Raw genomic sequence first — 21,908 nt, forward strand, 5'->3', positions numbered from 1 at the left:
TACAATTGTAAGTTTGTAACTATTTCGATGAATATCATAAATCTCATGGACACATGATGCAATGCTTGAAACAGTATTATTGTTCTCACTGGGAATCAACATCACATTAATGGCCACTACTACTTGCAAATATATCAATATTACAACCAACATTACGATCGCATCAGCAGGAGACTCTCAACTAAATGTCTTACAGTCGTCGAAAAGTATACCTACCCAGCTAGTTGTCTGACCCAACTCCATATCTTACCTGTATTAATTTTTTTCGCATCATCACTTCAGCCTAGGTATTATGGCGCGAACTCATCTGTTTTGCCCATAGTCACCATGCTGGGCAAGCGTGTTGGTGACCGCAGGGCTGGTTTTGTCGCACCGAAGACGCTGCTGCCCGTCTTCGGCCTGTGTATTTCAAAGCCAGCAGTTGGATGGCTATCCCGCCATCGGTCGGCTTTTTATGTTCTAAGGTGGTAGTGGAACTGTATTATCTCTAAGTCGCCTCTTACGACACCCGCGGGAAGAGAGGGAGTGGCTATATTCTTTATAATTATATTATTTTACTGCCGTAATCGCACAGCGTTCTTTCTTATGTTTTTTTCCCATTATTGTAATTCATTTCTAAAACAAAACTTATACTTTTATGTTACGTATTTAAAGAGGTAAATAGGTATCTACAGCTCACAGTCCACTTCTTAATAAATCCAAAAGTCGTTGATGGAAAAAATATACAAAACGATGAATGATAATAATTACAAATGCCTAACATTCAACGTTAACAATATACACACATCTCATAGTTTGTAAGATACCAATATCATTATGACATAATTAAAACCCTGAGAGTAACATCTTGAATAAATTAGTAAACGGAAGGATTAACTTACTTTTATGTATATACATAAGTAAATTGCAGTAATTGAAGGTCAGTATTTTGTAACATTTTCAGTAACATAGCATTAATAATACATTTTCGGTTACAAGGAAAAGGTGTTAAGGGAAATGATGGATGGCTATTGATTTTGTACGTCTTTTCGTTCAATTGCTAAAAATTATATTTTACGATAATTATTTTAAATTTGAATACTAAAATTTTTATGTACCTAATTCAATATAAAACAAGATTTTCTTAAAATTGGTACAATCCTAAAATAGCTTGGAATAATATTAGAAATCGTTACATAGTATAAAACAAAGTCGCTTCCCGCTATCTGAATGCTTAGATCTTCAAAACTACGCAACGGATTTTGATGCGGTTTTCTTTAGTAAATAAAGTGTTTTTCAGAGAATGGTTTATATGCATAATATTATATGCATAATATTATATGCATATTATGGTAGAGAAAAACTGATAATTTTAGAGGTGTGTAATGTTATGACGTAAATAAACACATTTTTACTACAGTATTGTACACCTTAAAAAGGTCTACAAAAAAATCTGCAATGATATATGTCTTCCTCTTAGGGATAACCCACAATAACCGTTTTTTATACTTGCTTACGAAGCGATTTTAAGCAATTTTAAGCAATACAGCGTTAATCATTATCCAATCAAAAACCTTAAATACATTGGGCATTTAATATATGGCCCTTTACATTATGTTTTTTTAATAAATATTTTCAAAGATTATTACAGATTTAAAATGCAGGGACATAGTGGTTGCAGCGGTACCGTACCGGTAGGTATTTTTGGTATTTTGGGTAGGTAAGTATTTTTACCTACCGAAAATCGTAGTTTAAGCTTAGGTATTTAACTTCAAAAAGAACTAAATATTATAGGTATATTTTGTTGTTGATATGAATTTAGTGTCAGCATGGCATCCATTCGAAACCGGGGCGGATCGCTAGTTTAGTGGTAAGTAAAAATGTATACAAATAATAGTAGTTCGTGTGCCTATACGTTATAAAGTTAACATTTTAACTAGTGTTATATTCATGCTTTAATATCCCACTACTGGGCATAAGTTTCTTTCCCCATGTAGGAGAAGGATCAGAGCTTAATCCACCACGCTGCTCCAATGCGGGTTGGCGGATATATTCCCTACTATGAGTAACGATCGCTATCAGATGTACATGACAACAACCGGGACCGACGGCTTAACGTGTTCTCCGAGGCAGGCTGGGGAGTCCCACAAGGACTGCACAAACACCCATACCACTGCAAACACCGGTATGGCCAATACAAATGTTTGTCATGTGCGGGGATCGAACCCGCAACCGCCAGCGCAACAGGTACAATCCATGGCTGTAACCGTTGCGCCAACGCGGCGTCAGTCGCAGTGTTATACTTACATGTTTTTTATATAACTAGGTCGACAAACAACCTTACGGCTCACCTGATTTTTTGAAAACATTTGAGCTGAGACTATTCGATTATTTTAAGAGAATTTTTGGTAGGTAAACTGCTCATTCGTCCATAATCAAGTTTAACTAAACCATTTAAAGATGGTTAAACGCCAAACTCGGCAAAACAGTGCGTGTTATTAATTAATCGGTTTCCCACTTAATTATGAATAATAAACAATTCAAAGTATACGAACATTTGGTTATGGTATAAAACAGCTTAATACAATTGTATTCATAAAATATTGTTACATTTGGCGTCAGAAAACTTGAGTTAAGGAGAGAAATCAGCTACAAAAAATTTGTTCAAAGAGTGAAATGTTGCGAGCCTCCAGCAGTGGATAAATTCATTCATTCATTACAGCCTATACAGTCCACTGCTGGACATAGGCCCCCATAAGTTTACGCCAAAAATAACGTGAACTTATGTGTTTTGCCCATAGTCACCACGCTGGGCAGGCGGGTTGGTGACCGCAGGGCTGGCTTTGTCGCACCGAAGACGCTGCTGCCCGTCTTCGGTCCGTGTATTTTAAAGCCAGCAGTAGGATGGTTATCCCGCCACCGGTCGGCTTTTGAAGTTCCAAGGATAAATTTTAATAGAGAATGATCACTGGCTGAGGATGACGATGATGATGTTAATGATTATATAATTTTTATGATGACGGATTTTGTAGTGGGTAGTTTTATGTCAGATTATTTTGGTGTTTACACACATCACTAACATTACTCACATTATTATATGAAACTCAAAAAAAAAGACAAATCTATTAAAGTCGTATTTTATTTACAACATGAGAACGTAGCACTTATTATATTCTTAAAACAAATAGGTATAACTTTGAAACAAAATTCGTAATAGAAATTTTATTAAAAAAGTAAATAATACATTTGTAAAATAATAGAAACAAGCTTAAAAATATGACTAGGTCTTACTGTTAAAATGAATTAAACAGAAATAATTCGTATAAACATAAAAAATAAATATTCCATACTAGATAATAAAAAATAAAAAAGTCCATATAAATATTTGTATAAATAAATTCAATTAATCTTCTTTATCCGCCCAGATACTGTCACCATTAACTTCCGTTGTACCTCTGACATACTTCTGAATTACCGGCAACTTGTAAACATACACAGATAGTACAGATCCCGCGCATGCGCCGAGCCAGTAAACTAACGCGTGCTCCATCAAGGTGTGACCTTCGCAACCGGCTTTCAGTGATGTTGCCAATACCGGGTTGAAGTAACCTCCGGAGTAGTCGAAAGCTGTGACCAAAGACATTTAATTTTTAAAATATCTACAAAGTTATTATTTACCTATATAATAATTTGTTACAATATATATATATATATATATATATATATATATATATATATATATATATATATATATATATAATTTTTTTATTTTTCTTTTTTTATGTATAAACATATTTATGCTTAATAACAGTAAATAATAAATTTTAGTAGGGTTAAATTTTATTCTTAAAGCATTCTTGGATTCGAATTTAAAAATACAAACTAAAGACTTAGATCTTTTACGTATGCCATGCAACATACCTTACTACCTTACATAATTAAAAAGATATTAAAAAAAAAATCGCGAGTTAAAACTAAAAACAAACGGATATAGTTATTAGTCAACAACAAAAATTATCCGAATCAAACGCATTATAAAACGCTAGTGTAAATAAACCGCATATTATTAAACTACCCACATGTTACACTTTCGTATTTTGTATCAGCAATTCTAATTATTTTAGAGTTAAAACTTAAGATATTAAAATAACCTAAAATTTTAACATTAAATATGAAACTATCAAACAAATTTTCGTTTCAACAAATATTTTGTAATTATCTAGTCATATTGGTTTTAAACTATTTTAAATCTATTTCAAGAGTATCATAATCGGTTTTAATAAAAACTAAAAGCTATTTACTTAATAGTATAGAATATAAAATCTGATAAATAATTGTGATACATTTTATGTTCCATACATTTATGTAATTAAAATAAATAATTTATTAAAGTTTTCTCACCCATTAAGTAATTGTCTTTAAAAGTGAAGCTACCGCCAATTCGAAATTTAGACTCTAGAGAAGAAACGTCATGCAACTCCGCAATTACTCTTTAAAAAAAAGGTCTTAAGATAAAATTTGTAATACCTGCATTACAATTTTGTTCAAAATGCGTTTGATTCGGAATGCAAATCAAGTACCTTTTCCTACATGGACTTTGCAATAGACAGATACACTGAGGTCCGCGTTAGCACTACTTTCCTCATATTGGTAGGTCAGTACCGTTTGCCTATAGAGGACCCCTGGAAAAGTTAACCCGTGTGAAAGCGGAAACATTATAGACTATTTTACAAGCAGTGAAAAAATCTTCTTCGTTATAAATTTACTAATAAGGCTTATAAGAATTGGTACAACTCATAACGAAAAAAAAAAATGTTTTTAATTTACGATAATGTATCGTCCAAATGTAATAATTTTATTAATAATTGCAGCAAGGGTAGTTTTAAAAACTGCCTAATGCACTTGCACACCTAGAATACTTACAGGGTCACCTAGCTTAAATATTCAGTTTTTGTTGTTGTTCATGAGAGTAAATTAATCATAATATTTTGGTGTATTATTATAATCACAATATATTTTGTTTCTTGTCAAATTAGCTATGATATCGTTCCAAGTTTATTGCAAACTCCAAAACTTATTAGGCTAGTAAATTTATGGACTATTGCATTTTTTTTTAATCAATTCATCAATTAATATAAATAATAACTACAAACATAAAAACTAGACCATTAGTTGAGAGTTCCAATTTCCAATAAAAATTGGAATCCTATTACCGATACTCTTTTAAAGTCTATGTAGGAGAAATTAGAAAAGTCACTCGGAAGCCAAAATATCCGTAACAATAAGTCAAATTTACCGGCGACGACAAGAGAAGTTCCGATGAAGGAGTCGATGGCTGTGGCGAATCTTGGATTGCTGTCACTAAGAGATCTTGAAGCCAATCTGCACATACATGTCGCTATGCCTTCAATGATGACTCCGTATAAAACTGGTACCTTGAACCAAAATTAATAGCATTTTGTCATCAACAAGTAGTAAGTAGTAACAAGTTTTTTTTTTGTCACGACGCGTTGTCGCAACGGTCACAGCACTGGTTTGTAGCTGTTGCGCTGGCGGTTGCGGGTTCGATCCCCGCACATGACAAACATTTGTAATGACCATACAGAGGTTTGTCGTGATCTGGTTGTTTGTTTAGTCCTTGTAGGTCTTCCCACCGTGCCTCGGAGAGCACGGTAAGCCGTCGGTCCCGGTTCTTATCATGTAATCTAAAGCAATCGTTACTTATAGTAGGGAATATATCCACCAACCCGCATTGAAGCAGCGTGGTGAATTAAGCTCTGATCCTTCTCCTACGCGTAGAAAGAGGCACCCAGCAGTGGGATATTACAGGCTGAAGCGTACCAATAAGTTTTCATAGATTAAATTTATCTTCAAAATTCCTTTCCTGTCTGGCAGTAGATAACAATTACTTGAATAAGTTGTACATTAATAAACCATCTCTTATACATTGTATACATACATTGTACACATATATAGGCTAAATATTGAATAGCTTATTGAACCGCTAACAAATATTCTTCAAAACAAAAACGGTTCAGATAAAGAACGACTCAGTAATTTAATAAACTGTACCCTGACGGACTCTGAGCTGTCATCTAAACAAAATACAGCTTTGTCTGGAAAGGATTAATTTTGCACCCAACGTAAAAACCAGAAAACTAATATCTTCCGGTTTGCATTCGGGGTGCCAATTTGTAAGTAGACCAAACAAAAAACTAACAATTACCTTGTTAATAAGCTTTTCTTATGTAAATTATTATTAATCTTATTACTTTATTTCTATCACACACACCATAGAATTAGTGGTTTGAACTTTGATTTATTGAAGAAAAAAACAGGATATTTAATATATAACGATATAAAGTTATGTTATAAACTAATAAATATAGTTTATACATAGTTAAAGCAAATACCAACCACTATTTGGTAACACAAAAAATATTGATATTATACTTAATTAGAACCGTGGGATACTTCGTACAAACTTTACAAGTGACCTTTTAATATAAATAGGTACTTTGACATCACTCAATATAATTGAAAATTTATTATACTGAACCTCAATATCAGTACTTACTCTACGGACAGATTAGTTTACAAACTTTTTACAGTATAAGGAATATCTGTATAGCATTTCGCATGCGAGCAGGCCTAGTGCGAGTTTTGTTTAATCCGTCTCGCAATAACGGGCGTAAATTTTAACTTCATTTTGTATGCGAAATTCGGCATTTCAACCTAGTTCTCGCGTTTGCCGCTAGATGACTCTGTATCGATTGTATCGTATACTATTCTTTATCGTCTAGGCTGCAGTGTTTAAATTTCCATGCAAAATAATCTTCACGTATAAACGCGTTTCTGTCATGTTTCTGTGAATAAAACTCGCACTAGGCACTCTGATCAAAAAATGTTATCGATGCAATTAACGATAGCATGGGTTAAAGTAACGTCACTTGTCTCAAAAACAGTTTGTAGTTTCAAAAATAATGGATACATTAAAATATTTTTTTCGTGGATACAAAGCATAATTCATGCTATAAATATCTGTGTTAATTTAGATGATGTAATGAAATTAATGTCAATAGCCGATAAGCATGCGTCGTCAAAATAATTCAATATTTTTTATCTATAAAATAAATCTCTTTATTCTTACTTTGTTACACAGTTGTATAATGTAAGCTCATTTAAATTTTAATCACTTATCGCAAAATTGAAATATGTTTCGAGAGCCCTCGATTATTAAATGAGTACTCGAAGCCTCGTTCACATCATAAAGGCTGTTGAAATACGATTCGACAAAACAATTTGAAATGCTTAATGAATTTAAATTTAAAGTAAGATTATTATTTAATTGTATCATAGTAATATCTCTGTTCTTCAATTGTTTTTTTTTTACGAATTACAAGAAAAGATATTTTTAAAAAAATATTTTAACCTTTGTGTGTTTTTTAAAGAAACATTTCAAACATTAATAAAAAAATACTAGGATAAGGAAAAACACAGAAATTACTTTACTGTAATTTAAAGACAAATACATATGTAAATAATTTAGCGTTATTTTCTTCGAGTTTTTTTAGACCGTGGTAGGGCACGGCAGGTAATATCCTGCTCAAAATATGGAACAGCCCGACTGGGGTACCTCGTTAGTCGAAGTACCTCGACCTTACAGAAGATAACAATGATGCTGCATGTTGTGTTTCTGTGGTGAGCAAGGATACCAGAGCTCCTCGGAGGGATTAGGGATAAGGTCGGCAAGGCGCTTGCGATGCCTCTGGCGTTGCAGGCGTCTATAAGTTACGGTAATCGCTAACCATCATCTTGAACCGCACGCTTTTTTGCTGAACTGGTTTTATTAAAAAAAGACTATGAATTTTTCGCACTTTTTTGTTCGAGATATTTTTCGAGATAAGATGCTTACATTGTTTTCTCGCAATCATATCATCATATCGCTACCACTTAGAAGGAAAGCGTTACAGTAAAGAAAACACTTTCATATAGACAAAATATATAAAGTAGTAAAATAATCACCTGTAGATCAGCCGTGCAGTCTTCAAAGGCCTTATTTTTGTGCGTCTCTGATATTTCCAATGCCCAGTACATTTGAACATATTTAAAAACTAACAGTCCACCTGTTAATTCCGCCCAAGTCTTCAACAAAGCTTTTCGTATATCGCCCTTGCCTGAAAAGTATATGTTACATATTAAAATGACTTGTACATTCGCGCATATAGACATGGTTATAATTACCACCGTGAGATACATCGTGCAATAATTTTGAGGTTTTTGCACGTTGATTCAGCATTCAAAGTTATTATGCAGATGGTTCAACATCCTAAAAGAGTATTAAATAAAGAAAAAAAAAGAAAGAAACAAAGAAAACTTTTTAATTACGACAATTCTAAGTCTTCTCCAGATATATTTCGATACTAACCTTCAATTACATCCTCGATGTGGGTGTAAGGACAAGCTGTCGCTTCACCCCAGTTCAATGACCACCAGATCGTGAGAGCAAACAGGAAAATAGCATATGTGGCCACGCCAAAGTTATCCGCAACTGAAATGAAAAGCAAATACAAACCGTACATATCCTTTACCAAAACCATTACTAACATAAGTGATACTCTAACATAAATGTATATAACATAACAGAATTACAGAACTCAACTTAACTGACTTTAACTGAGGTAGGGCACAGCAGGAATTTCCTGCTCAAAATATGGAGCAGCCCGACTGGGGTAGTACCTCGACCTTACAGAAGATCACAGCTAAATAATACTGTTTTCAAGCAGTATTGTGTTCCTGTTGGTGAGTAAGGTGACCAGAGCTCCCGGGGGGATTGGGAATTGAGTCGGCAACGCGCTTGCGATGCTTCTGGTGTTGCAGGCGTCTATAAGCTACGGTAATCGCTTACCATCAGGTGAGCCGTACGTTTGTTTGCCGACCAAGTGACATAAAAAAAAAAACTCAAGTTTGACAAAATTATTTCAGTTTGGAAAGACACTGCACAAACACATTTTTTCCTAAAATTAATAGGATGTAAGTATTAGATATTTTTTTCCACGATGCGCTTATAGATTATCTATAATCCTATGCTTACCAATGATAAGTTCAAAGCAGCATCCACAGAGTTCCGCAGCAGCTATCGCCTCTTCTAGAAGTAACCTCACAAACGGCTCCTTTATCGACTTCTGTACCAAGCGCCTCGCGCAGTGTGCAAGTAAAGACGTTAGTAGGATAAAGAGTGTAGACACCACAAGAGGTGCGAAGGTCGATTTGTTTACCTGGAAACAATAAGAGATATGGATGATTTATTTTATTCCTTAAAAATTATATAACATAACCCCATAGTTTCTCTTGTTACCCCTCGTATCCTCTCCCACTATTTCTTACTGACATGCAGAATACGTTAAAATAGAAAAAGAAAGGTATTCTTGTTTTATGATATATGTATAATATCCTTTCTAAAAACCTATAGAAGGATTTGGATAAGATCACGGCTGAAAGCTGAAACTTAAATTGTATGATTACAATGTATGATTACATTACAAATGTATGATTTATGTTTTTATTCGTATTAAGGATTTAATTGGATATTTTACCTTCTAATTGGTTTATTTAAATAAAAATATTAAAAAAATATTTATGTGACATAGTAATATAGATAGTTATAATTTTTACTAAATATAAATTGTAAGTAAAAATGAATCACTGAATTGTATGTACACGCATTACTCCCACTGCACCATATTTATTGTCAAAATAGGATTAATAGAAAAAATAAAAAAAAACACCTTCATAAAAAAATGCCGGTACAAAAATAACAATATTTAATATATTCATTTAATATTTAAATACGTTTAGCGTATAAAATGTCTTAAATTAAAGTCAAACACCTTTTCTAAAAATATTTACAAACGATTTAAAAGTGTATGATATAACTATATTTAAACAAACACAGAAATATATTAGCTGTAATCACTCGGCTAGCTTTTGCATACAATGCGTCTCGAAATGTGATACAATTTTGGAATAAATCACATATGTACATTGAATATTACCTATTCGCATAATTTAACTCACTGTTACAGGGATTATTGTGCTTTGCGAGTAAAGGGCAATATCCCACAGCTAGGCATAGGCCTCTTTCTCCATGTAGGAGAAGGATCATGGCTTAATCCCATATATCCCCTACTATGAGTGACGATCGCTATCAGGTGTATATGATAACAAACGGGACCGACGGCTTAACGTGCTCTCCGCAGCACTAGTTAAACCGTACCAAAACACTCTTCCTTAGAACTAGCATCAATCAATCCAGTTTTTGTTATCATCATGAGTAACTCTAAGACCGTTAAGGGTGGGAATCTATAATACGTGAGGCAAAAACTTTGTACACCTTTTACGAAAATTGCGCGGACGGAAGATTATGAAGTTTCACACGCTTCAGCTGTAATATCCCACTACTGGGCGTAGACCTCTTTCCCCATGTAGGAGAAGGATCAGAGCTTAATCCAACACGCTACTCCAATGCGGGTTGGAGGATATATTCCCTACTATGAGTAACGATCGCTATCAGGTGTACATGAAAACAACCGGGACCGACGACTTAACGTGCTCTCCGAGGCACGGTGGGGAGACCCACAAGGACTGTACAAACACCCAGACCATGGCAAACATTTGTATTGGCCATACATATGTTTGCCTTGGTCTGCCGTGTACGGGGATCAAACCCACGCAAAAACCACAAACCAGTGCTGTAATGTGACCGTTGCGCCAACGCGTCAGTGAGAATCGTGAGAGTTTACGACAAGACACCTTTATTTCATGCCTATTCCAACCCGTTTCTATATTATTCTAGTTGCATAAATTTGTTACGTTATTAATTGATAATCTCTTGCTAAGGTATAAGTTTGTTTTAATCTCATCCAAAGCACGTTACTGACGAAAATTATGTGTTCAGTAACGACATATAATATAAAAGGTCATAAGTCAAGAGGCAGAGATCAACTGGAATAAGACGTTTATCAAACATTATGGTTACTTTTTACTAAATACTTAGTAAAGGTTAAGAAAAAATATGCTAAACAATACTGCCAATATTATATTATTTAAGGCATATTTTATTATTACTTTATGTATTACACGCAAATATTATTTCATCTCACATCCTAAATTTTGTTTGTTATATACACCCATTATCGTGTAAGAATGACGTAAGAAGTGATGGCGTGCTGCCAAGTACACGTTTAAAATACAAATACATTTTAATTATATGTTTACTCCATTTATATTTTCTTTTCATTCAATCTTATTTTGTAATCGTTAATTCGGGAGTTAGCTTATTTTTAGTTCAGTCACGAGGGAAGCTCTGACCCGAATTGCAGTCTTAACCAACCCGTTAATTTTTTGATCCACCTGCTTGTTAACTACGATTATATATTTTAGTTTACATTGACAACTAATTTCTCATCAATCTAATTTCTATTGAATGTACGAAATTTTCTGCATCGCATTGCATCATTCATCCCAATGACGCTTATATCTTGTAACCTACCCTAATTAACAGACAAAGTTAAAAATAACGCTAAATTTTATAAAAATAAACTAATGTATCCCGGAAGAAAAACAAACATAATGTAATTTAATGAAAAGAGAGAGAATAAGGTATGTAATTTAATGTGAAAAGGCGAGTAATAACATAATAATGGTCTTTGTACGTTTTTCTCTCTAAACTTCCATTTTTGTTTTTGTTTTTTTTTTATATATATATATTATTAAGAGCCATTTCACAAAAATCGGTAACAATCCGCGAAATTGTAATATTTTGACGTCGTTAATCTCAGTGTTGGATGCAATAATGTAATTTATATTCTTGAAATATAATAGAGCAACCTTTGTTGTAGTCCATAGTCAGATCAGAATTTTGATTTATATTATGTGTATAAAATTATTAACCTTTTCATCAGCCTCCTCCCTGGGTAAACGGTCGCAATGTATACTTTGAAGTCCTACTTTTCAATAACCTCTACGTTGAAACCATTTTAAAAAAATATCATAATATGTGGAATATAATTTTGTTGTCCACTATCATAGATTTTTATTCCATTTGTATCTCTATTAAACGATAAAAAAAATTTAAAGTTACGAATATTTTCCAAATAAGTACAATTTTAAAAGCGATATTTCTCTTAGAAAACTAAGAAATTTTAACGAACTATCTTCATCAAAGTAAACTTACATCATTAAGGAATACAAAAAAAAAAAATTAATAGATGTAATTATTTTTAATACATTTTATATTAAATAATAAAAAGATAGTATATATTGCCACGCATCAAGCCAGGTAAATCAGGCGAGCGCTAGCGCTCTTAGAGGTAAGGTCCACGCCAAATTCTGCGCAGCCGTCTCTTTCGCTCACACGCGCCAATCGCCTGTTGTTATAGCGGATAAAACGCATTTGATACTTTCATAATAAAATATAAATAAAATAAACATATTACGAAAATGACTGTAAAATAATATAATGATAATTTCTGTAAACAAATGTATAATTTAATTTTCTTTTCTCACACTATCAATACAAATAGGCATTTCAATCTGTTTGTCTTGTTATTTGTTAATTAATATGTTTGTCGGTGTCGATGTCATTAAATGCTTTTTTATTCATATCGTAAATATTAGATTCATTCGTAAACTGAAAAAACTAAATCAATTTAAAAAAAATTGTTTCATAAAATTGATTTTTTTAATTTTATTTTAAATTTATTGACTGTTGTTATATAGCATACTTGAAATTTTTAACAAATTAATTATGTAAAAAACATTTTATACCATAGTTATAATTTTTATTATACATCAGAAAATGATCACAATGGTCTTTTGGTTGTCACACTATACGTACTAGCACAAAGATCGCGCGGCTCGTACGACTCGCGCGATGCGACCAAATTTACCTAAACTTGCAGAGCATAAAATTGTGAAATGGCTCTTAAAGATGTGTTATACTGAATATATTATGTAATGTGTCAAATTCAAATAATGTTTCAAAATCAAAAAAGTTGCCTCTTACTACTTCGTACGATTTCTTTTTTTTTTTTTTTGTGTTACCCACACATTAGGAAATTCTAAACATTTTTATTGATATCATATCAAAAATCGACCGTTCCAGTGCGGATCGAACCTGCGTCTCCGACTGACCTTGTCGGTGCTCTAGCCAATTTAGCTAGAGAACGATTTACTCGTTAGAGCGAAATTTTTAATATAATGATTTTATAATTATACGCTTCTAAGCGACCGTGGCGCCGTCTTAGTGAGTTTTTTAAATTATTGTAAGAAATCTTCTGGAGGGATTGGAGGTAGGGTCGCCAATGCGTTTACGATGCTTCTGGTTTTGCAGACGTCAATAAGCTGCGGTAATCGCTTACCATCACATGAGCCGTACGCTTATTTGCCGACCTAGTTGTATAAATAAAAGAAAACATACACGACAAAGTACTTATTATAAAACTCGTAATAAAAAATATTTATTTACTGTCTTACACGCTATAAGTATCAGTAGAACATAGTTCTTTTTACGTTTACTTAAACACTCAAAACAATAAAACACTTCACTTAACTAACATAACGGAAAGTGGATTGTTAGTAGCTATTCATAACAAGACTATTGACCGAAAATCGAAATCATATTGTGTTCACTCAGTGAGAAAAGAAATTGTACTTTAGGAGAAAATACGATCGCAAATAGCTATCTTTGTCGGTATATTTGCTTAGAGTGACAAGATATGAAAAGGAGAAAAATCCTTCTTGTACATATTTTCAGAATAGAAAGAAAAATCAACAAATAATAAATCTGTACGCTATTTTTATTCATGAAATAATTTATGGAAGGTCTGCTTTTGTGATGCAATGATTGTTAAAGGGTCTCTGAAAGTGTGATTAAGCGTGAAAAAGAAGGGGGTGGGATCCAAAACGCTAAAACGCGTGACGTATATAATGGCGGGACGTATATGACAGCTCCCTTACTATTGTAACAAGCAGTGCGTTCATAATAATCATAATAATGTGATAAAAATATATGTTATAGTATTTTTTTTAATTACACTAGGGTGGCAAACAAGCTGATATGTGGCCAATGATGATAAGTGGACATGGCCTATAAACGCCTGCAATACTAGCATCACATTGGCGACCCTACCCCCAAACGTCCCCTGGAGCTCCAACCACCAAACTCCCCACAGGGACACAACACTACTTAAGAATATAATTATTTGGCTGTGATGCAGCTTAAAATATAACGTGTATGGTCGTACTTAGAAATTTATCGAGAGAAACACACATCTTAATCATTTCCAGCTCACACGTGTTCAAGACTGCTCAAAAAGCTACACAACAAAAATGTACATTGATAAATTAAACAAAAAGTACCGAAGCTGTTAAAGTTACGAATCGCGCGCGCTTGTTTTCAACGTGCTTAGTTTCAAAGCTTTGAGTAATGATTTTAATTATTTTCTAATGAAAAATATGCGTACAGTTTCGTATTTTTGCTATTTATTTTATTCAACTCTCTTTATACATAAGATTTATTTTCAACCATAAGTTTTAGACGCTATGTTTCATTATAAATTTTAAATTATTTGCCTATCCAAAGATATATCAACAAAATTAAACAAACTTAAACTTTTCAATCATAAAAATTAAATATGTTACTATCTCACACTGTAAACTACGCAGCGCCATATTTATTTTTACCGCAAAATGTTCTGTTCGATTTTTAAAACCTTTCATAACATTAACAAACATACAAAAGGTAATATTCAATGTCAGGCCCTCAGACATTTCCGACATGAACCAATGTTCATTTTTGCCTCACGTATTAATATATAAATTCCCACCCTTAACAGTCTTAGAGTTACTCATGATGATAACAAAAACTGGATTGATTGATGCTAGTTCTAAGGAAGAGTGTTTTTGTACGGTTCGACTAGAGCTGACGCAATGGCCACCTGTCAAGACGACTTCAAGAACGGAAAATGCTAGGTTTGCTAAACGGAACAAATGATCATTTTCGTATTTCAAATCGTATGCCATATTGATTCCAAATGCTTATGTTCTATAGTTTAAAATGTTAAACTGTCATTATCTATCACATAGTCTTATGAATGTTGATAAATAAATATTTAAACTTTAGACTTTGGTCTCTTAAGATAACCTATTTGTCTCTAGTTATAGAATAAGCCATAAAATTTTATTTGTAATTCCTAAATGTATATATATAAATATATTTTGTCATTTTGGTTGTTGTTTTCTTTTTTGCTTATTTTCCATAACTTTGTATTATTATATTGCTTATATTTTTTTAAATTCTTTTCATTACTTGGCGATTTTAAGTTAAGTAGTTGTTGGATCCATCACTAATTGTAATTATTGTTTTGTTTAAATTATTTTTATAAAAAAATAGATTATAATAAAAATAATAATTAAACGACAGTTATCTTTTTTTTCAAATTGCCATATCTCTAAAACTTCTTATGCACGTTTTCAATACATATCTATAATTTTTATTTGCATATAATAAAAATGTAACGGGTCGCTGTCTGTACATTTAAAAAATATGAGAAAAAATATTATACCTTTATCAACGCAAATATCACCCAAAACAATGATTGTCACAATTTTTGTCTGTGCGTTTGTGCACGCTAATCTCAGAAACGGCTTGTCCGATTTAGATGTGGTTTTTACTAATATATTTTTTACTAATATATGGCAAGCTTAGCTTAACATTCAGTGTTTGTTTCATATAAATAGGTTCGTAAATAAAAAGTTGTGCCAATTTAAAGAATTACGTTGAACATGTAAAGTCACTAAGCCCACGCGGATGAAGTCGCGAACTCAGCTAGTCTTTAATAATTTTAAACATTCATAGTCTGAACCTACCAGCAACATACTCGTGATTTGTATGCAAGAGAGCTATTTTCTCACAAGGCTTTGACCGTGAGTCAAATTGTTTGTATCTATAAATAACATAAGATCAGAAAATCATTTTAATGTACTGTAATATAACATTTATAAGATATTTCAAGATTAATTAATCCATTAAAATTATATTATGTTAAAAAAAAATGATTTTAATTGTTTCTCCTACCACATAGGTGCATACAAGTTCCACAATTTTAAATTTATTTTATGTAGATACACAGATAATTTATAATTGTTACATAAAATAGTTTTAGTAAATACGTTCATAGACATTTTTTTTTCTATATTTGAAGAAAATCATATTGAAATATTTGTTGAAGAAGATATTACCAACATGTCTCACTCCAAGTTTTTCATTAATAATACAATGAAAATTGATAGTGTTACTGAGTATTATTTACACACCACTTATGTACAATGTTAGTAGGACATTTAGATATATTAGTTTAATAATACGAATACGGTTATAATTTTATTTTTTAGAAGTTCACAATATACGTATAATGAATGAATGAAAAATTATAAGCAATGTTAATACGATTTTAATTAAAATAAATTAATACTAATATCTTTATAAGAAATCACGCGTTATTTAATATGTTATAACGGAATTAATGCCAATAAAATTTCAGTTGCATATTTATCGTGGCTTAATGTAAACTTACCCTAACGACTACTTTCAAAAATATTCCCAAAACGTCAATAGTGAACTTCATATTGTAGGGGTTATCTTGCAGTTCGTAAAATTTGAATTTTACGTCGTTTTCACATCAAAAACTGGAAACAAACACTTTATTATTAGGGTACAAACGTTTTAATTATAGAACTGGCAACGTACATATTACTAGTAAGTATTCTATTTTTAGCGGGATAGTCTGTTACTTACCATGATATCCGCTGTCCCGGATAATCGTCACCCGGGTACGGGATAAAAATCGGGATAAGAAAAAATATAATACGTGCTACGTTTGGTTTTTATTGAGCGAACGGAGAGTATGCGCGCGCGCATCGCGAGGCCGTAACTCGGTCTTAATTTAGACGCGAACGACTCTCAACTACAGTTCCGTTGTCCCGGGATTACGTTTTATACTAAACTGTTTACCGATGGAATATAATAGAATTATAACCAACGCTGGTGGTAGCCATGTGTAATGTAATTATAAAAAAAACAACGCGTGAGAGTTGACACATGTGGTCAGGAAAAAGTTGATGCTAAAAGTAAAGTATTGCAGTACTTGTCAATAGTCTTATTCTGTCGTCAATTTAAATAAAAATAAATCGTCAAAATGTACGCGCATCGTTTTCGAGCAACAGTACTAATTATATTTTTTTTTAATTCGTTGCTGTCAGAATAAGGTTTATGTAAAAATAATTTTAAAAAAATTGATATTTTAACAAAAAAAAATACCAGATCAGCGTGTTTATGAAATTAAAACTCGATTAAATTCTATTGTTTCAATTTTTATCGATTTTTTCGATCGCAAAAAATCGATTATATTATAAACTATTTAAGACTGAAGTGTTTTAATTATAAAGTTTAGGTAGCCTATTTAGATCTCAGTGTAGATCTCAGCTAATGACATCTTTAATCAACAGTTTGTCATCGTCAAATATCGAGACACCTAAATATGTCAGTTGGACTGATTTATAATTCGTTATATAATACTAATATTTTTATATTTAATAGGTATATCAAATATTTAATTGCACTTACTAATTATATTTACTATATTTATATTGACTATTTATTCCTTTCCCGCAATTAATATATAAATTGTATGTTATAATAATTGGTATATTACCACGAATGTATGCCGCGATATATTTTAAAAAATGTCGAAAGCCTGAATATCAATGTTTGGAAGAAAATGCTTATTTTACCATTATTCAATTGAAGCATTCGTAAATTGACAAAACCACTTTAACATTCAATATCATTTGCTATGTTTTAATTTGCCTTAACAGCCATTTTATCGTCTCATTTAAAAAAAAATAATTTTGATAATAATCTAGAAATAAAATTTTCTCCAGTATTTGTTCTACAAAATTACATCAAATTTAATAACGTAGTAATGATAATTGTACCAAAAGAAAAAGATTTAGAAGTGATCGAACATTTCCCGTTAAAACTAATTGATTTCGAACGATTCCCATTTGCCGCTCTAGATCTATCACATGCTACTTTTTTTTTGTAATTTGTAACACGTGCAGCAAAGTGCACTATTTATTATGCCATTAATCAGTATTAGACCTCCGTAATATAATATTTTACATTTATTTACTAAAAAAAAATATCTTCTTAATTAGAAGTTAAAATTTAAACCTACATCATAAAAAATAGTTATAATTATATTATTCTATTTACGTTATAATAATAATAGTTAACTACTAACTTTTGAAAAAAATATTTTAGGCATTTTTAAACAATTCCCTTGCCATATCCATTGGTTAACTGTACTTTTGTCTACGTGGGGCAAGGATCATTGAAATAAATTGACAGGGCGTGATTTATACTGTTTACAGAGTAAGTATGGTACGCATAATGCACTTTTTTTTATTGTAACCTATTGACACTTGCAACATCAGGAACAAGGATCAGTTCATCTACAGGAACTCTACTTACTGAACTACCTTACTCTTATTCAGCTCAGAAACAAAACACTACTTACTTGAGAGCAATATCTTAAATAATCTTAATCTTCCGTAATTTTTCGGTTAAATTCCAGTCGGGATACCCGCTGATTTTGTTCCATCCCTATTTTATAAATACAATATACTGGATTAATTAAACAATCACCAAGATCTTTGATTACAAATTATTCTTACATTTGGCCATTTACTTACGTAATATACTCGCTATTTGAAAAAAAATTGTTACAACTCTTCCAAAAAAAATTAATAAACATGAATGAAATAATTTATGTGTTATTAAATTTAAAAATAAACAGTGATTTTTTTTTGCATGTAACTATTCCGTATTTAAAAAAATTGTAGTTTTTCACTGTCAGGTTAGAATAACAGCCTGTATATGTCAATAATATTGTTAAGCCAATTCCTCTTCGACTTTATTCTTCGTTTCCTGTTCTTCTTCTCAATCACCGGCCTAAAATTAAAATCATAAATTAAAAAAAAAAAACTTCTCACATCAGCAACATATTTTTGTGTTTTAAAGTCAAAATGTATTAATGTCGGTGATTTTATAGAATATTATATTATATTAAAAGTTCTTTAATGGCGTTACTGTATAAAGTTTTAATACGTTTTCTTAATACGAGCGAGATAATCTCATGAAACTTAAACTCAAAATTTATCAGTATTACAGGTAAATGAAAGTGGATGCTTTCGAGACATTGAGTCCGCAGCGCTTCTAATCACATTAGCGTCACCGTTGCTTACGACACTTGCAACGTAGGGTCGCCATGATTATACTGAAACTACAATTATTTAATACTGTTAAAATGTTGGCAAATTTTCTTTTGGGAGTTTTTTCTTTTGTTGGTATTTTTTTTTTGTCAAGTTAACAAAAAATATAAAGTTGCGTTAGTTGCAACCGGCGGTCTCATCGCTAAAGCAGCGATTAGGCCGCCTTTTAAGCCTAGGCAACCTTTGGGCAGAAGACTAGAACTTTGCTATTTATATTTCAATTTATGCTATAAACGCTTTTTATAAAACCATGCGAATGTCAAAAACGACGATGATTACTTTTTCATTTAATACACGAAATAACTCAAAACGAGACAAATCGTCTATTATATTTATATTTGATAGTGCAGTAGTAAAATTTAAACAATTTTTAATAAACATCTTGATACAAAATTTCTCCAAGATCTGTATGAAATGCAACAGGATATTAAAGAATCCAGCAGTGAATGTCCGCTATCTATATTGGAACAAATATTTAATAACGCTCGCTACCGGGGCAAGGAAACGAACTTCATATTGATTTTAAAATAAACTACATATTTTCAACATTAATCTTTATGAATGAGATAACTTATTGCTGGTAGTACATGATTTATTAAATAGATTTTAGATACACTATTTTGTTTACTGTAAAACCTCGCCATTTTGTATATGACGCTTAATCAAAAAAATCGTGATAATTTTCGCCTTTTTCACTTTACGTTTAAAAAAAGTCATAAATTCTTTATCAATTTAAAACTATACATAAAACTTAATCTAATTATTCTTTCGTTGTACCATTTTAAATTTGTTTTAAAGGTAGTCTTTGTTAAATATATTCCAACATCAAAGACATTCCGTTTTGTTTTATTATTGCTTGTAATAAATTATTAGTACAACATCGACGTACATAACGGTGATATTTCGATGGTAAATTTTTTTTTATATTTAATTTTAAAAATATTTATATATAAATTAATGCGAATTTGTAAAAGGTATGCTGAAGCTCAGGGACTCAGATACAACTCGAAAAAGAGTTAAACTCCTAGTGTTTAAGGCCGGCAAGAAAGTCTATGCGAATGTGCCACCTTTATATCTTGGAGGTGTTGCTTTAAATGGAGTAGAACGTTTTAAGTATCTGAGTCACTGGGTTTCGGACAACCTCAGCGATGACGAGGATTTGGAGCGAGAGCGCAGGGTGCTGGCCGTGCGCTGCAACATGCTGGCCCGAAGGTTTGCAAAGTGTACTGATAGTGTGAAGGTCACTCTGTTTAAGGCATATTGCCAATCCATCTACACCTGCAGCCTTTGGGTCAGGTATACGCAGCGTGCGTACAACGCCCTGAGATTCCAGTACAACAATGCATTCAGAGTGCTGCTCGAGTTGCCGCGTTACTGCAGTACCTCCGAAATGTTTACTACGAGGCACGTTGACAGCTTTAATGCCATTATTCGTAAGAGGTGTGCATCCATGCTCCGGAGGCTACGAACCAGCTTGAACGGCATTCCGAGTACACTAGCGGACCGCTGGGACTCGGCAATATTGCGCCACTGGATACGGCTGCATTCAAACTGACGAGGATCGTGTCCAGATAGCTATTACTTTTGCTTTTTATTGATTGTATTTGTTATTTGATATTTTTATTTGCTTCTTTCTATATATACTTATATTGATTTACTAACATTAGATATAAGTTGTATTTGTAATACTAACATTAAGATATGGACTATGTCTGAAACAAAAAATAAATAAAAAATATATACATAAAGATATAAAATAGATATATGTGCCTACTTTGTGTAGAAAAACATTGTCAATCTACAAAAGACCGGTGGTACGAAATTAGTTGTAAGTAAAATGCAGATTCAGTGCTGAGTCTCTTTGTTCAACGTAATGCTTTTAAAAATTCATTTTCTTATCTCAGTCCTTTTGTTGTTATCGTTCGTAATGAGAACTTTAGATTAAATAGAGAGGATGGTTTAAGAGGAATCGGTTGGGAGTTTTGATTAAAACTTCGATGTCTCTTGTACGTTTATTATTTTATCTTACTGAGTAGCTATTCCCCGCGATTTCACCTGCGTTAATTTAAAAAAAATGAGTATGCTTTAGACCACACGACTGAATTGAAACTTCTGCACAATAGGCTTACACTGTGTGTTGAAACGTAAATAGGTAAGAGAAAGTGTAAAAGAAAATGTGTGCACGCGCCTCTCCCTCTTGCTCCGGTCGTTTCACCCGATCACATTTTTCGCAACGCTTTCGTCACGCATTCACTAGCTTATTCACCAACTTCCCAAGTCAAAGTTTTACTTCAAAAACATTTTAAAATATTTTACAGCCTTTAGCCTGCGTCTTAGCGTCTTCGGTGCGATAAATCCAGCCCTGCCGACACCTACCCGCCTGCCCAATGTGTTGACTAAACATATGAGTTCGCGCTATAATGTCTGGCGTGAACTTGCAGAGGCCTATGTCCAGCAGTGGACTGGGGTAGGCTGAAGTAAGCCTTACTCAGTAAATGGACCATTCAGTAAAAGTATTTATCAATACGAACCAG

The 21,908-nt window shown here is 32.4% G+C and overlaps 2 protein-coding genes across 3 annotated transcripts; one reads left to right on the top strand and one right to left on the bottom strand.

Moving 5' to 3' along the window:
- Positions 1–3,102: 3,102 nt before the first annotated feature.
- Positions 3,103–17,022, bottom strand: LOC123660132 (aquaporin-11). 2 transcript variants are annotated; one of them, XM_045595234.1, is made up of 8 exons: positions 16,838–17,022; positions 16,617–16,728; positions 9,074–9,257; positions 8,408–8,530; positions 8,005–8,156; positions 5,276–5,414; positions 4,560–4,661; positions 3,103–3,606 (listed from the first exon to the last, which is right to left on the bottom strand). In XM_045595234.1, exons 2-8 carry the CDS (start codon positions 16,665–16,667, stop codon positions 3,383–3,385), a joined length of 975 nt encoding a protein of 324 aa, XP_045451190.1. In that variant the 5' UTR covers positions 16,668–16,728; positions 16,838–17,022; the 3' UTR covers positions 3,103–3,382. The 2 variants fall into 2 exon arrangements, with proteins under 2 accessions (XP_045451190.1, XP_045451191.1); XM_045595235.1 differs by lacking the exon at positions 4,560–4,661 and having other exon boundaries at positions 16,838–17,015.
- Positions 17,023–20,350: 3,328 nt separating this feature from the next.
- On the top strand, positions 20,351–20,929 carry LOC123660603. The gene has a single exon (XM_045595657.1). The coding sequence runs from the start codon at positions 20,351–20,353 to the stop codon at positions 20,927–20,929; it is 579 nt and encodes a 192-aa protein (XP_045451613.1).
- Positions 20,930–21,908: the final 979 nt, after the last annotated feature.

The sequence above is a fragment of the Melitaea cinxia genome, chromosome 15, assembly GCF_905220565.1.
Source record: "Melitaea cinxia chromosome 15, ilMelCinx1.1, whole genome shotgun sequence".
Lineage (NCBI taxonomy): Eukaryota > Metazoa > Arthropoda > Insecta > Lepidoptera > Nymphalidae > Melitaea > Melitaea cinxia.